The sequence below is a fragment of the Felis catus genome, chromosome A1 (assembly GCF_018350175.1).
Source record: "Felis catus isolate Fca126 chromosome A1, F.catus_Fca126_mat1.0, whole genome shotgun sequence".
Classification (NCBI taxonomy): domain Eukaryota; kingdom Metazoa; phylum Chordata; class Mammalia; order Carnivora; family Felidae; genus Felis; species Felis catus.
Genome location: NC_058368.1, coordinates 23,016,826 through 23,034,842, shown reverse-complemented (window position 1 = coordinate 23,034,842; position 18,017 = coordinate 23,016,826). Strand labels below are relative to the sequence as shown.

General features: G+C 36.0%; 1 protein-coding gene across 1 annotated transcript in view; it reads left to right on the top strand.

Moving 5' to 3' along the window:
- The window catches only part of ITM2B (integral membrane protein 2B), a 28,250-nt gene extending 23,288 nt beyond the window's left edge, over positions 1-4,962 (top strand). The window contains exons 3-6 of the mRNA XM_011280139.4: positions 572-778; positions 2,254-2,364; positions 2,792-2,942; positions 4,049-4,962. Of these exons, the coding sequence (XP_011278441.1) occupies positions 572-778; positions 2,254-2,364; positions 2,792-2,942; positions 4,049-4,134 (555 nt within the window). The 3' untranslated portion in view covers positions 4,135-4,962. The remainder of the gene's footprint in view (positions 1-571; positions 779-2,253; positions 2,365-2,791; positions 2,943-4,048) is intronic.
- Positions 4,963-18,017: the final 13,055 nt, after the last annotated feature.

The window sequence follows — 18,017 nt, the reverse complement described above, 5'->3', positions numbered from 1 at the left end:
AAAAAAACAGTCTTTATAGTGATTTCTGTAATCTGTTAGGCTGCCTGTTATTTTCCACTTCATTGTCATACATTTTAAGAAAAAATCACAACTACTTGTATTCCTGTAAAAATTACAGAAAAACGACTCCTTTTTTGGCTAAAAGAAAAATCATTTAGTCAGTGAATCATATCAAAAAGTTTTAAAAGTATATTTCAGAAAAAAAACATTCATTTCCGAATATATTCTTTTATAAAAATAATGCCTACCGGTAGAAGTAGGCCTATGTGTTTCTTCAAATTTAATTGTCACCAGATGAATAATTGCTTTTATATTCTATTTTTGTCGACTATAAAAAGTAAAGGAAAAATCAGCTGCTTTTCTCCTTCTGAAACAATTTTTTTTACAATACTTCAAATCCCTGTCTTAAAGAATGTGTTAACTGTGTAATTAAACTGTCTGACTTGTCATCTAAAAGTAAGAGTTTGCAAGCAAAATGCTATTTAGATAAGCGGTGGCAGCTTAAGTAATGCTTACATTTAAAAACCTATCTCCCTCTGAATTGCTGAAATAGTGTTTAAACTCTCTATAGCCAGATGACGTGTACTACTGTGGAATAAAGTATATCAAAGATGATGTCATCTTAAACGAGCCTTCTGCAGATGCCCCGGCTGCTCGCTACCAGACAATTGAGGAAAACATTAAGATCTTTGAGGAAGATGAGGTTGAATTCATCAGTGTGCCTGTCCCAGAATTTGCAGATAGTGATCCTGCCAACATTGTTCATGATTTTAACAAGGTGAGTCAGGTGTCTAGAACTGTAAAAAGAATGCACATTCTTTAATTTATGGTTTTTGCAATTTTAATTTCAGTATTTTCTGATTTATTCTATTTAGAGTTTACTTTTTACTTAAAAAGAAAATGGACTTGGGTTTCTTCTTCCCTACAAAGTGCCCTAACATTTGATGGATTTCTTTATCTGAAGCCGACCCTCAATGGACTTGGCCTTCTTCCATGTTAACTTTTCTTCCCTTGGCTGTGTTTACCTTAAAGCCCACCTTATGGCTGCTTCTCCTTTGCTAGTAAATTGCTATTTCTTACGTGCTCTCATTTTCTTAGATAAGAGGTGATTCACGCTCCCATTTCTGTGTAGCATTTTCAAATATTAGTAATCTTAGTTCTGTATCATTTTATTAATCTATTTTTAAGTTCTCATTTTACATTTCCCCTTAGTTTTGAATATTGTTATGCAATACAAAAAAGGTGAAGTGAGAATACAGTGACTATCCCAGATCCTCCACCTATTTCCAAAATTTTATCACGTTTTCTTAATTTCTTTTCTCACATTTGACACTTGACCCCTAGATACTTGAGCTGTTGTCTCTTGTACATAACGTCTACATAACCATGTCATTTATTACCTGTAAGAAAGTGAACATGATAATATGGTATTATTTAATATCTAGTTAATAGTTATATTCCCCCAATAATTTTTGTCCCAAGAATTTTTTCTTTTCTTAAAAAATTTGGAAGTTTACCTATTATCTGTGGATTTTGCATCTCTGTATAGTTTGCCAGTTTGAACATTCAGGCGTGTCACTGAATTGAGCTTTGCAAATATTTCATGCCTAATAAATACAACTGATAAGTGTTTATAAAGTAGTTTGAGAAATTACATATCTTCAAGGTAATAAGCCCATCCAAAGCAAATAGTAAATAATAACTAACACTGAGCTCGTAGAAATCAAAGTGTTCACATGATTTAATTGAACTCCTGTTAATCCTCAAAACCATCCCATGAGATAATCCTTCTCAACCACAGTCTCATCTGAACCACAAGAACACGGAAAACCATTTAATTGACTTATATCAGTTTCTCTAAGGATGGTAGTAACTAGTACTATTCTAGATGCATAGGACAGAAGTTAATTCTTACATGTAATGGATGGATACCTTGGAGGGCATTGGGGTTTACTACATGTGAGGAAACTGATTATCTCTCTTAATCAGATGATAAGGCTATTAATTTTAATAGTTTTTTGTTAATCACTTATAGAAACAAACCCCTGATAAGAATTTTGTTTACTAGTAGTGATAATATTTCCTCTTTCAATACTACCTTCTGTTCCTATCCCACCAAATACTTCATTTGTTGAAATGCAAGTGATTTACACATTCTAAAGCCAACCCATTTTAATGGTACAAATTATTCTTAAAAATCAGTTGCTATGTTACAAATATTAATCTAATGAAAATTTATCTTTTTCTTTCCAGAAACTCACAGCCTATTTAGATCTTAATCTGGATAAATGCTATGTGATTCCATTGAATACTTCCATTGTTATGCCACCCAGAAACCTACTGGAGTTACTTATTAATATAAAGGTATAAAATGTTCAGATATTTCTTATTATTAATGCTGTTATCTTAGAATTCATGGTTGAGATATTAACCCTGTAAGTGCCCATCTTACTGGAAATACAGCCAAGAATTTTATAAAGAGGAATTAAGATGTGTGGTTTTGGGTTTTTTCCTTTTTATATTTTGAAATAAAATATAATTTCTTAAATTATATCTTTGTTTTCCTAATGGGCCAGATAATCAGTAATAGACTTTTAGGAAGTACGATCTGTGTTGCAAACTATTCAACTCATAGACAATATGTAAGCAAACAGGCATGATTGTACTGCAATAAAACAATATTTGTAAAAACAGATGGTGGGAAGTAGTTTGCCAACCTCTGTTGCACACATTTCCTCATCTGTTCAATGTATGTTTGGAGGTATTCATAGAATTTATTTTCCAAATGTAGGCTGGAACCTATTTGCCTCAGTCATATCTGATTCACGAACACATGGTTATCACTGATCGCATTGAAAACGTTGATCACCTGGGTTTCTTTATTTACCGACTGTGCCATGACAAGGAAACTTACAAACTGCAACGCAGAGAAACCATCAAAGGTAATGCTTTTTATTGTCAAAGTGCTTGCAGCAAAGTTTGTTTTACTTCGTTGTGTTGAACCTAGATTTAGATGTAGGCTGATATTGTTATCATATGCTTCCACGAGTGAGAAAGTAAAACTATATTGTATCACTCTATAATATTTCTAAATTCCCAGAGAATCACCTAAATTCTAAATTCACTCTTCTCAGATAGAATAGGTGAATGTGAAATGTCAGTGCCTAGAGATGTTGTCAGCTCACGTTCCATGTAGTCACCCAGTCCAGCCTTCCATCCCGCCACTTTGGTTCAGTCACATTGTGTGAGAGTTCTTATCCAGAAGGTCTCTAGAGGAGCTCTTTAGGTGTGTGCTCAGGGATCTGGATTCTAAACAGAGAGTTTGCCTTTTGGATCATGTTGAAGATAATCATAGTCAGGTTAGTTAGAAGGGAATTTGGCTAAAGAATTAAGAGCATTGACAGAAGTAATGTGGCTTTGCCAAATCATTTAGCCTTTTTTTTTTTTAACCTGAAAAACAAGAATGACAGTATCTCCCCCTTTCCTTTCAAGATCTTTGTAAAAATAAAATGAAAGTACATGTGACAAAGCTGTAGAAAGTAAGAAGTGCCACTTGAATCACTGTGGTGTGATTTCTTTGGAATTGTGGCACCTAGTAAAAGTGCTTTCCTGGCTTTTTGTTAGCACCTTAATAATGTTCTCTCACCTTGGATGATGAGTCACCTGAAACCTGCTTGATTTCTTAACGTTTTAAAATTATCTTTCTAGCTGATATTTTTTTTAAAAAGCCAGACTTACACATATAATGAAATATACCCTCTTTAGTGTGCACTTCTGAGTTTCAACAAATCACCACCACAGTCAAGATATAGAACATTTCCACTACAAAGTCATAAATTTATATGCGGCATTATCATTGTTAATAAGATCTGTGAAGATACTTAGTTCAGACAAGAGAGGCAGATTATTTTCTCCAGTGTTAAAAAATCAAACCATAGAAGTTCATGGAATATAGAGTATAATATTTCTGTATATGTAAATAATAACTATGAAGATTAATATGAATTACTAAAGACCCAGAAATTTAAAAACTTTTCCCTCCAAACAGGTATTCAGAAACGTGAAGTCAGCAATTGTGTTACAATTCGGCATTTTGAAAACAAATTTGCTGTGGAAACTGTAATTTGTCCTTGAACAGTCAAGAAAAACATGGGAGAAAAATTTAATATTGCATCATAACCCCACCCTTTGTATTTTGTGCAGTGATTATTTTTTAAGATCTTCTTTCATGTAAGTAGCAAACAGGGCTTCACTATCTTTTCATCTCATTAATTCAATTAAAACCATTACTTAAAAAAAATCTTTTCTTCTTTCCAAGTGTGGTGTCTGTCTTTTATCTTGAATTAGTAGTTGTATGAAGTCATAGATAATAATACACCATAGATCTTATGTGTTAGGAAGAATTTAAATTTCTTTAAATCATTTATCCAGATTTTTACGTTTGAATTATGCATTTTCCAGAGGAGGGGTTATCTAAAGAAAAATCATATATATGCATACGTAAGAATGGACCACAGTGACTTATTAGTAGTTGTTAGCTGCCCTGCTACTTAGTTTGTTAGAGCATTTGAGCACACATTTTAATTTTCCTCTAATTAAAATGTGCAGTATTTTCAGTGTCATATTTAACTATTTAGAGTATGATTTCCACCTTGATGTTTTAATATCCTAGACATCTGCTGTAATAATATTTTAGAAAATGTTTGGAATTTAAGAAATAACTTGTGTTACTAATTTGTATAACCCATATCTGTGCAATGGAATATAAATATCACAAAGTTGTTTGACTAAAAGACTGTGTGTTGTTTTTCCCCTATAACAAAACCAAAGAGTAATTTGGTTCTTTATATCTTAAGATAATCTATGTAAAAGAAGAAAGTATCTCTTAAAAATTCAGTTCGCTACATATATAGTGGGTAAAAATACAGATTTTTAAAAAATAAAAACAAACTTTTAAACTAACTAAGGTACATTCTTTGTGGGTACTATTGAAGTAACGTCTAAGACTCAACCTTGAGCGATGCTGTGTAGTACATTTTAAACTAATGCTTTTGTAGTTAATGGAGGGGCTATTATTAAACCTAAAGCTTCCAAGAAGCATAAAATATACTGCTTTTCTGTGAATGCTTCCCTCCCTCACAAATGGAGCATTTCGAGTTACAGAGGTGATTCTCTTCTATTTCCAAGGTTACTTCCTATCTGAAATAATTCAGAATCCATCACCATTTTAAATATCTAAGAGTAATTTCTCTGTAAATCCCTAAGAAAAAAATTTCAATTCTGAATCTAGGAAGTCAAAATTTTTAGTTTCACAAAAATCCATAAATGATCTGGTCTAGGAACCAGTCCTAGTCCAAAAAGATACTATTTGTTTTTTGGCTCTTAGTTTTATTTCAGTAGTACTGTAGGAACTTTAGGCTGGCTAGTCAGATATGCAGAGATTGAGAATTTATTTTAGAAGAAAATATATTCTGATGAAATGGGAATTGTTTTTTCCTACCTTCCAGGCTCTAAAATTTCATGTTTTTTAGGGAGCTATGAACATTTAAGAGCACATTGTATATTCATTCAGCAGATAACTTACTGGCATCTTTTAGTGCATCCGTAATGCACTAGCATTAAGTGTGAAAGATACATCTGTGAGGAACAACTGCTGTTTAGAGGAGACTCTCAAGTCTAATGAAAGGAACTGGTGAATAGCTACCTAATTACGATACAGTTGCGATTGGTACTGTAATGGGGAAGAACAGGCCCAGGAACTTTGGGAGAATTCAGGAGAGACAATGAGATATTGGAGATGTGAAGTGCACTGCAAGGTCATGGAGGACCTTGTATGCCAGCTTGAGGACTTCCTTCAGTAGATCATGAACTGCTATCGAAGGTTTGTATTTTAGTTTCTGTTTTCCCACCTATAAGAGTAATGCTGTATTAAGATAGATGAACTGCTTGTAACAGCCACCATCTGAATGGCTTCAGATAGTAGGAGTTTATAAGCTTTTATCCTACTCCATTGTGGCAGGCAGGCTCTAGGCTCCCAGGGACCCAGACTTCTCCATCTTGTAACAGTTCCAGCTTTGACTCCTCAAATTTCCCATGGAAAAACAGGAATTAGAGTGGTAGATCCTGCAGGGTTATGGCTGGGCCTGACCAGTGGGCGTACACCATTTCTGCCTATTTCCATTTACTGGAGCCAAGCCATATGACCCCAGGCCAGTGGTAAATAAGGTTGGGAAATGCAGTTATCCTGTGTGTAAAGAAAGAGAACCAAAATATCTTGCTTAACATACAGCATTTTTACCACCAGCGGACAATTCAAATGAATGAACAAATGAATAAAACAAAAATCACCAGAAAATAATGATCATCCATGGTTCCATCACACAGAAATAATCATAACAAGATTTTGAGTGTGTATGTTTAAAACTTGTGTTATCTTACTACAATAGCAACATGCTCTTGGTGGATTTGGAAAATATATAAAAACACAAGGAAAGTAGAAGTTGAATATTCCTCACCAAGAACTTACTGTTTTTTTGGTTATTTTGGTTATGTGTCTTTACTGTTTTACTGTCTTTTCCCTCCATTTATACGTTATAAACACTTTCCCCTATCCAAAATTATACATTTTAAAGGCTGCAATTATATTTATTGTAAATGTACCATAGTTTTTAAATGAGTTCTCTTTTATTGAACATTTTGGTAATTTATGACATTTTTGCCATTAAAAACACGGAGATGTGTTTCTTTTAATAAGCTTTTTATACACATATCCATGATTATTTCCATCTGTTCTTGAAATTATTTTTCCTTTTGCATTTGCTTTTCAAAAAATTGTTGAAGTAATAGATGCAAATAGAAATCAAATAGTATCAAAGGGAACTTAAAAAAAAGAAAGGCAGTCTCCTTTCTCCTTCCCTAAACCCACATCAGACTCTTAACTTAATTCTGATACTTTCTCCTTCTCATAACACTTACAGTGTTTCTCATACTTACAATGCTATTTTAAATATCTCTTTATGTTTTCCTCCCCAATCTATACTTTTTATTTCCTATTCTTGCCTTACTGCATTAATAAGGATTTCCAGGATGACATTGAGAAGAAGTGATGAGAGGCAACATCTTTGCTCCGTACCTGATAGTGGGAAGGCTTCTAGTTTGTCACCATTGAGTGTGATGTTAGCTGTAGGGTTTTTTGTAGACAGTCTTTATTAAGTTGAGGAAGTTCTTCTCTACTTCTGGTTTACTGAGAGTTTTTATCATGAATGGGTATTGGAGTTTGTCAGATGATTTTTCTCCATTTATTGATATGATCAATTATTGATATAATCAATATGGTTTTTCTTTTTTAGTCTGCTGAAGTGGTGGATTACATGAATTGAGTTTTGAATGCCAAACCAGCCTTGTACCTGGGATAATTCTCACTTGATCGTGGTGTATAATTCTTTTTATGCTCCTTTCAATTTGATTTGCTAATATTTTGTTGCATCTGTGTTCAAGGGAGATTTGATCTGTAGTTTCCTTGTAATGTCTTTGTCTGGTTTGGGTATTTGGTAATGCTGGCCTCATAGAATGAGTTAGAAATTGTTCCTTCTGCTTCTGTCCTTTGTAAGAGATTGTAGAGAATTGGTATACCAATTTCTTGCTTAAATGTTTGTTGGTAGAATTCACCAGTGAAGCCATCTGGGCATGGTGCTTTGTGTTTCAGAAGGCTAATTATTGGTTCCTTTTCCTTAATAGATACAGGTCATTCAGATCATCTTATTCTTCTGAGTTTTGGTAGATTGTGTCTTTCAAGGAATTGGTCCATTTCTTCTAGGTTATCAAATTTGTGGGCACAGACTTGTTCATAGTTTTCCTTTATTATCCTTTTAATTTCCATGGGATGTATAATGATGTCTCATTTCTAATATTAGTAATTTGTGTCCTCTGTTTTTTTTCTTAGCCTGTTTAGGCACTTAACTGATTTTTATTTATTTTTTTCATAGAAGCAGGTTTTGGTGTTGCTGACTTTTCTTTGTTGATTTCCTGTTTTAAATTTCATTGGTTTCTGGTCTGATTCTTACACTTTCTTTTCCTCTGCTTACTTTAGATTTAATTTGCTCTTCTTTCTCTAGTTTCCTGAGACTTAGATTATTGCTTCTAGATCTTTCTTCTTTTCTAATATATGCATTGTCTACAATTTGCCTCTAAACACTGCTTTTGTTGCATCACACAAATTTTGACAAGTTGTATTAACATTTAGTTCAAACTACACAGTGGACATTGTGGTTTGAGAGCAGACATTGATTTCTGTTCTTTTAAATGTGTGTTTTTCTTAATTCTTTTAAGTTTGCTAAGATGTGGGGTTTTTTTTTAATGTTTATTTTTGAGTAGACAGAGTGCGAGTGGGGGAGGGGCAGAGAGAGAGGGAGACAATGAATCCGAAGCAGGCTCCAGGCTCCAAGCTGTCAGCACAGAGCCCAATGTGGGGCTCAAACCCACAAACTGTAAGATCATGACCTGAGCTGAAGTCAGACGCTCAACCAACTGAGCCACCCAGGCGCCCCTAAGATGTATTTTATTGATCAGAATGTGGTCTATATTGGTGAATGTTCCATGAGAGCTTGAGAAAAATGTGTCCTATTATTGTTGAACTAGTTTATAGATTGATGGTGTTGAATTTAACTATGTCTTGGCAGTTCCATTGTGTAATGGTGAGCACTCTGGACTCTGAATTTAACTGTGTCTTTACTGATTTTCTGCCTGCTAGCCTTGCTTTTTGTTGTTGTTTTAGGTTTGTTTTTGAGAGAGGGGTGTTGAATGGCCTCCAGCTATGATAGTGGAGTAATCTATTTCTCCTTGTAGTTCTGTCGGTTTTTGCCTTGTGTAATTTGATGTTCTCTTGTTAGGTACATACACATTAACAATTACTATGTCTTAGAAAATTGACCCCTGTATCATTATGTAATGCTCTCCTTTGTCAATGATAACTTTCCTTACTTTGTATTAAGCTCAGTCTGAAATTAATAGAGCTATTTGTACTTTGTTTTGAGTAATGGTATCATGGCATATTTTTCTCTATCCATTTACTTTTAATCTGTCTGTGTCTTTATATCTGAAGTGGGTTTCTTATAGACAACATATAGTTAGGTTGGGTTTTTTGACCATTGACATTCAAAGTGATTATTGTAATTGGATCAGTATCTGCCATTTTTATTACTGTTTTCTGTTTGTTGTTCTTGGTTCCTATTTTTATCTTTCACTCTTCTGCCTTTTGTGGTTTGGGGTGAGCATTTTCTATGATTCCATTGTCTCATCTAAGTCAATACTAGTTTTTTTTCTCTCTGGGTCTTTCTCATTAATATATAACCTGAGGAAGAACCCTGGTTTAGTCTCTGTTTTCTTACTATCGATCATTGTGAGCCTTTTATCTTATTGAGAAAATATTAATCACAATTTAAAATTTTAAAAACTATTTACTGTAGATCCCACACCTAATTCTTCCAACCTTGTATTGTAAATTAATCCTAAGAAGCAGAATGGATGGGAATGGGCTCTTGAGAGCTCAAAATCCATTCCTAAATGGCATAAAGCAAGATAGTCCTAGCTCTTTACTGCTTACATTTGTAAATAATTTGATGGGATTTTTATATTTATTTTTTAAACTTACATTTATATTCATATTTTGATGGTAAAAAATCACATAGGATTGATGGTAAAAAAAAATGAATGCCCCCCTTTCTCCCATCCTCTTCTCCAGTTCCATTTTCCAAGGGAGACCATTGTTAGTAGTTTAACATGTAACAAAATTTTTAGATGACTTTGTTCTTACCCTAGTGGTAAAAGAAGAAAATGTCCTCTGGTCAGATGATGTGTGGTCTTATGTGTCAAGAACTATGTGTTTGAGAAGTCCAGGGCAGAAACTTCATACTCTGCACAGCTTCCAAGTCATCCATCTCCCAGCATCCTCTAGTTGTTCTTCTGCATTCATGCTGTAACTCACTTCACTACATCCACTTCTGTGTCCCTAACAGTAAATTTGATGTTTTATCACATGCCCTGCTTCAAATGCTTTTATGGCATCCCCTGGCTAGGATAAAGGCCATATTTAATCTGCATGATCTCATCCCAACCCATCCTCTCCAGCCTCATCTTAATAACACTGCCTTTTGTTCTTTGCATTCTGCCACACTGACTGCCTTAGTTTCTTGGTAAATGCAATTTTCTCTCCCTTAAAATTTATTCCCATCCATTCCCCATTGTGCCCTTTAGTTAGCTTCTAGTCAGCTTTCAGAACTTAGTGCAAATGCACTTCCTCAAGGGAAACCTTTCTTGAAGCATTAGGAAAGGTTCTGTTTTTAAAATTTTGTCATCTTTGCTTGTTTAATATAGACCCTTGTTTAAACTAGACCCTTCAATATATATAGGATGGCTGACACCTAGTTGGAGCTTTTCCTTATTTATTGAGTGGATTAATCCTTCCTTCCTGTACCACCCTAGTCTTACCCACTGTTCCCTTTATTCTGGATAGTATGTTTCCCAACCAGTTGTCTCTATATATCTCTTCCAAAGTCTTTGCTGGCTTCTAAAACCTATTCATTCTGGATCTTAGTGAGTTGACAAATATAAATCTGATTATGTCTTTTATAAAAGTTTCTGAGGGTGTTCTATTGCACTTAGGAAAAAACACAAACTCTTTTCAAGCTCTAAAATTCTGCCCTGGGTACATTTCTGTTCACCACTTAACTTTTTATCCTAACTTCTTTCTGTTCCAGCCTTCATGTAAGCTGGTGGCCCTGCCTGAAACAGTTTTCTCTCTGCCTGTCCCCACCCCTGCCTCCGCACACAGAACATTTAACTCCCACTCATCCTTCAGATCTCAGATTAAAATTAAGCATTTCCTCAGAGAGGCCACAATGCCTATCTTTATTTCTTTTAACTTCCATGTTACTTTATTATCTGTCTCCCCAAAACCTTTCTTTAGACTATCACAAAGCTTATGCACCATCGTGTCCTCTCTACCTGGCACATGGTAGGTCTTAACATTGAATGAAAGAGTAAACTAATTTCTTGGTCAGTTGTAGCTAGAGAGGGAAAAAAAAAAGTTCAATATCAACTTCATTAAAACCGAAGTATTTTTTTGGCACGCAATCTTCGGCGTTTGAGTGGACCATTTAATTAATAATAAATGGGCTACATTTTGTAGATCGATTCACTCAGCTGATAAGGGTTTTACTTGGAGGCAGCTTCATCCTGGCTGGCATACTGTGCAAAAGACACAGCCTTGTTCTAAGTAAAATGTTCTGTGGGGGGCCATATTAAGGTTTTTATAGGACCAAGTGGTGACTGATAACTATATATCCCCAAATGTTTCAAGCCAAGATTGTCTTTTTCCATATCATGTCATTCCATGGAATTTGGGACCAGATGCTCTTTGATATTCAAAAGGATGCCAACATTCTTTTAGGCTCAGTGAGGACCAAAAGGAAGTAGAATTAAGTTTAAAAATGTAGGCAGACTACTTGGTTGTCACAGTCCTGGAGATAGCTATTTGTATTTATTGGGTGGGGCCACAGATGCTAAATGTCTTAAAAGTATGGAGTCCTGCACAACAAAGGATTGCCCTGCCTGATTTGTCAATTATACCCCTGCTGGGAAGCATGAAAAGAGACTCAGTTTCTTGAATACCAGGGAGAAAGGCATCCATTAGACTGCCGCCAACTCAGTGAAGCCAGGCATAGTTTTCCATTCGGGCACGACTGTGGCAGTTTCTTAGAATATTTTTTGTAACAAAACATATAATTAGCCAAATACAAGTTTGGTAGCTAAGCCCCATGTATCTAGTTCTCCCCCCCCCCCCCCCCCCACGTATCTAGTTTTAATCTGCTCCAGAAAACATTATACTTTAGTCAACCCTTAATTATCTGATATCCAACTCCTGTCACAAACCTGGCTGAGACATGCAGGAAGGTAAGCATACGAAGTGAGAATACTCTATTCCTTGGGAATGAGTCTAGATTCTTTCTATCCCTGAAGCTAGGGCACTGTAGAAAACCACTCTATTGTGAATAGCTTCCTTTAATTCTTCATAAACATGCTTTCATAGAACCATCACTTAGTATCCTCTTGACTTTTGTTAAGAACTGATAGAAATAAGAATGAACCAAAAGCGTTTCAACTTTTATAAAAATTCTGGTGAAAGTAGTATGTAATATCTAGTGCTTCTTATCAAAATATTCTTAATTTGGTATTAGGAAAAATTTGTGTCTCCTGATACATGCTAATATTAGCTAACGGAGCTAAGTAGTCTCTTTCCCCTTTACTTGGTGGCTGGGAAACTCAGAACAAAACTTTGTGCTCAATTAGATTAATTGCTTTTAGCCTAGGTTTTTGTGTATGTAACCTTTTAAGTAGTAGTCTCATGTTTTGTTGTGTATTTTAGGTAGAATTTACATGCAATAAAATGCACATGTGTTCGATGAGTGTTGACCATTTTCTATGACTGTGTTAACAACGATCCGAACATTTTCATCATCCCAGGAAGTTCACTTGTGCCCCTTTGCACTCAGTACCCACTCCTGTTGCAACTGCTTTCTGGCTTCTATGCCCATAGATGAGTTTTTGGCTGTTCTTGAACTTTGTTTGAATGGGATCATAGAATATATATATAATCTTTTTGTCTAGCTTTTTTCACTCAGCATTGTTGACATTGTGCTGTTGCATGAATCAGTAGTTCTTTTTAATTACTGAGTATAGGGGCGCCTGGGTGGCTCAGTCGATTAAGCATCCAACTTCAGCTCAGGTGGTGATCTCACAGTTCATGAGTTTGAGCACCGCATCAGGCTCTGTGCTGACAGCTTAGAGCCTGGAGCCTGCTTTGGATTCTGTCTCTCTCTCTCTCTCTCTGCTCCTCCCCTGCTCGTGCTCTGTCTCTTCTTCAAAAATAAATAAAAAACATTAAAAAAAATTAATTACTGAGTAGCATTGCACTTAAATATACTTCAATTTATCAGTTTCTCTGTATATTGATACTTCAGTTTCCAGTATTTGGCTATTTTGAATAAAGTTGCTTTGAACATTTGTGTACAGTTCTTGATGGACAGATCATGTTTAAAAATATTTAATGATTTTATTGTGAAAGCATCTTCAGTGTAAACTTCATATCTTTATGAAAGGAGTTGGTAAAGTGTAATAAATACGTGGAAATATAGCTGCCCCCTAGGATTAGATTTATAGTCATTAACTTAAAACACTAAAAACAGCTTCTAAATATTAGTTTCCCATTGTTTTAGAATTGAAGGCCAGGTCAAATATGTAACTTATCTCTTCAAATAAACTGCAAATTGGATACCTTCTCATTTAAATCCCTTCTAAGGTATAGGTTGCTATCTTCAAATCCCCATTTTTTTTGTCCAATAGTCGCCCCAAACTTAACATATTCAAAGCCAAATTTAAATTGTCTTCCCCAGACCTAACTCTCCCATTGTTTCCTCATCTCAACTGTTTTTCAGTTGTTCAGCCTAAAAATGTGGACTCGTCCTTGATTCCTCTGTTTTGTAAGCGTCGCATTGCACCCGTCAGCAAATCTGGTGCACTCTGCCTTCAGAATGCAGATTATCAGCGCTTCAGCCGCTTCCCACTCTCTCTAATGCTAACATGCTAGTCAAAGCCACCATCCTCTCTTGCTTGAATTGGTGCCATAGCTTCCTAACTCACCTTCCTGCTCCCATCTTTGGCCCCAAGAGTCTATTCTAAACAGGGGAGGGATCCTTTTTCAATCTCAGTCACATCAGGTCACCCTGCTCAAAACCCGACACTCATTCAAAATAAAAGCCAAAGTTCTTACAATGGTCTACAAAGCCATAAGTCATCTGGCCTCCCAGAACCTCTCCTCACATCATCTCTGACCACTCTTGCCCTTTCCTGCCCCTCTGCAATCACGTGGCTGCCTCACTTACCTTTGCACGACCAAGAACAATCCTGCCTCAGCCATTGCACTTGGTGTTTCTGGGCCGGGAACCCCATTCTCCTCCAGCCCCCACATACATCTCAAGTCACACTGCCTTACTTTATTCTTACCTCTACTCACTGTCCATTCAGTAGGTCTTCCTTGATCACCTGTGGTCACCCCCAAAGTTGGCAGTGTCTGTACTGTATTCTTACTTACCTCACCCAAGCCAGACCTTGAAGACTGCTTCAAGTCTGAGGATGGGCAGAAATGATGGCTAGAACTTGGCTCAAGATTCCAGAAACAGCTAATACTCAATGTAAAGAATAGCAAGGAAGTGATTGAGGACACTTTTCTCATAGTCTCCCTGGTTTTCTCACGGAGGCTCCTCTGGAGTTTGAAGGTCTCCACAGCCCACCTGGAGTGAGATGTCCATTAGATAGAGAAGCATAGAGCTGTGGGCTCTGCCTCATCCCTTCACTCCCCTGCAGCCACTCAGCAACCAGAAACAACCTGTACTTATTCTGCTGCACAGTGAACCTGATCAACAAGGACTTATAGCTGGGTGTCCTTGTGCTGTTGACAACCTCCCATTATCTGTGTCTGCAATCCACTGGGGTCTAAGAGTTTGCAGTCTTTCCCTTTATAGGCCACCTTGGCCATAGCTTATCACAATGCCTTATTTTCTCTATGGCCCTTATCACCATTTGACCTATTATATACTTATCTTTTGTACTTGTTTATTGTCTGTCTCTCCAAGTAAAATGTAAGTTCCCTGAGAACACAGACTTTACTCTTTCTGTTCATGCTGTATTCCTAGTACCTAGAATAGCACCTGACACATGGTAAATACTTAGTAAATATTTACTGAGTTAATTTTGCTCAATATATTTAACATGGGTTTATGTAGTTCCTTCTAAAAAATAGGCAGCATTGTATAGATTTCAGTGGCTGCTAATGTCAAATCACTCCAAACCTCCCTTTTTGCTTTTCTCTTTGCTTTTCATTTCAGAGTCTTATTTAGGGGTTGGAATGACCATGGGAATCAAGTTGCATATACCCCAGGTTTGGTACTAGTTTTGTTGCCGTGTTACAGGAAGCTGGGAATTGTGTCTTTGGTAGCCAGGGTAGAAGAAAGTCTATTATTTTAATGTCTCAAGTTCAAATTCCCTCTAATATAGGGATCCCTTGAATGTGATAATGTTGAATCACATTGGAGAATAAAAGATGGCAAAGACTGTATTGGAATTCAGACTGATTCACAAGTAAAGACCTCTTGGAAATAACATTCTGAGAAAGGTCCTTCATGTTTGAAAATCTGCAAGTTTTGGGATCTGGATGATGTGAGTGATACAGAGACTTGAAACGGAAATTGTAGGGGTGCCTGGTGGCTCAGTTGGTTAAGCATCCGACTCTTCAGGTCATGATCTCACAGTTCATGAGTTCAAGCCCCTCATCAGGCTCTGTGCTGACAGAGCCTGCTTGGGATTCTGACTCCCTTTCTCTCTGCCCCTCTGCCATTTGCTATCTCTCTAAGAAAATAAATGAAAATAAACTTAAAAAAATTTTTTAATGGAAATTGTAGCTTCTTCTCATTGATTCATTCCAATAAATATTTTATCAAATGTCTAGAATATCAGATACCTCAAATATGTAATCCTAATTGTGATCTATTTTTTTCAAAAAGTCAACATTGTTTCTATAGTAAGATATTTTCTGCTCAATGACCCAGAAAATCCCACTCCCTGGTTGTCAGTAAGTAATATTCATTGAATACCCATGTGTGCAGATTACAGCATTAACTTCTACCCTAAAGGAGTTTGCAATTTCTGTCTAATCAAGGGGCTTGGTTGAAAGGAAATTAATAAATAAGCTTGACTCTATAAGACTCATTGCTTCCAACGGAAGAAAGGATGTTGACTACTAAAACTTTTATAAATCACCTCTTTTTGTAATATGGAAGCAACTAAAATTTGTTTTTCATATTTTGAGAGGATATTTGATACACTATCGAACTGATACTAAGTTTGAGGGTGGGGCTTATACCTGGGAGGGTTGTGAATCTTGTATCACCTTCCCCAAATACTCAAAAGACCATGGTCAGGAAGATGGTTATTGGGAGAACAAGGGCATTACACAGCACATTCTGGTCAAGAATAATAAATAAGGAAAACAGAGTAATCAGCTTTTAAAGAAGACATGTATATATAAAAACAATCTGCAAAGTCAAAGTAATTTGCAGAAACTTCCTAGTTTCACCATTGAGATGCCTCTTGTCAATACTATTTACTTAAAACAGTCTAAGACAAGGTGCAACCTATTGATCAGTTTCTCATAATCAATTCTTAGCCAGAAAATGTAAGGACCCTTCTGTGAGTTCTACCTTACCAGAAGCCATGGGCTTCCTGGAATGACTTAGAAATCTCAGATCTGACAATGATTTTGAAACACAATTTTCAATATTCTTGACCCACCCAGCCATTCCTAGATGTACAAATTATATGGCCACATGGCGTGTGACCAGAACAGAGGACCAGGCAGAGAGCACAGCCAGGAGAACAGGAACAGAAGAGACACTTTTGCCCATTGACCATTACCTTTGTATTTTTTATAAGATCACATTTTTGAATTTTTATTATGGAAAATTTTGAACATAGACACAAAAATAGAACAATACTCAATAAATGCACATGAACCCATCAATCAGCTTTACCCGTCAGCAACATTTTGTCTTTCTCAATGTATCCATCCCCTCTTGTATTGTATTATTTTATTTTTATTTCTGCTGGAATATTTTATTTTTATTTATTTATTAAAAAAAAATTTTTTTTCCCAACGTTTTTATTTATTTTTGGGACAGAGAGAGACAGAGCATGAACGGGGGAGGGGCAGAGAGAGAGGGAGGCACAGAATCGGAAACAGGCTCCAGGCTCCGAGCCATCAGCCCAGAGCCCGACGCGGGGCTCGAACTCACGGGCCGCGAGATCGTGACCTGGCTGAAGTCGGATGCTTAACCGACTGCGCCACCCAGGCGCCCCTCTGCTGGAATATTTTAAAGCAGCTCTCAGACATATCATTTCACCCTTAATTAGTGCAGTACACATCTCTCTTTTTAAAGCAAAATCACAATACTGTTATCCCCATCCTAAACAACATTAATTCCTTTTATTATCTAATAATAAATTATTATTTATTAGACCTCTAAATCCATGTTCATATTTCCTCAGTTGGCTCAAAATGGCTTTAGTATAGTTGGTATGTTTGAATTGGGATTCAGGCAAGGTACGCCCCTTGCATTTGGTTGCTATATCCCTTAAGTCTATTTTAATTTATGAGTTCATTTCCCCTTCTCCACCCTTCTGCCATTTACTGATTGAAAAGTTGGGTCATGTGTCCTGTAGAATTTCCCAAATTTTGAATTGTGCTGATTGAGTTTCTATGATGTCACTTAAAATTTTTCTCTATCCCCTGTATTTTTTGTAAACTGATAGATCTGGAGGAGGAATTCAATTCAGGTGATTGATTGATTGATTGATTGAGGCAAGAATACTCATTGGATGTGCTGTAAGCTTTCTATTGCATCACATTAATAGGAAGTGATATTAAGCTTGATTAATGGGTTTGCTAGGTTTATATCATTTTATTTAAAATTCTTAATTATGAATATAATACACTCACTATGGAAAAATTTAAAAAAATATAGATAGCAATCAAGAAGAAAATAAAAAGTAAGAGTATGCCTACATTCCAAAGAAGACTACTATTTGTATTTGGTGTACGTCTTTCCCAGTTTCTTCTGTTTTGGTTGAAACTTTCTCTTTTTGCTCCCTAATTGGACTTATGCTGCCTTTAAAAATATAATCCAGTAAGCCCATTCACTAATAAATATTTTGGGTGCCTATTACATTTTTGTGATTATAGAAGAAAAGGAGGAAGGGTACAATTTGAGCCTCTGCTATCAAGCTGTTGCTGTTATATTATTTTTTAACTTATCTTCACAATGACTGTGTGAGAGAGGTATTCTATTCCCATTTTATGAAAGAGGAAATAAAGACTCAAACCTCTTGGAATCTTTAACTTTGAGTCCGAA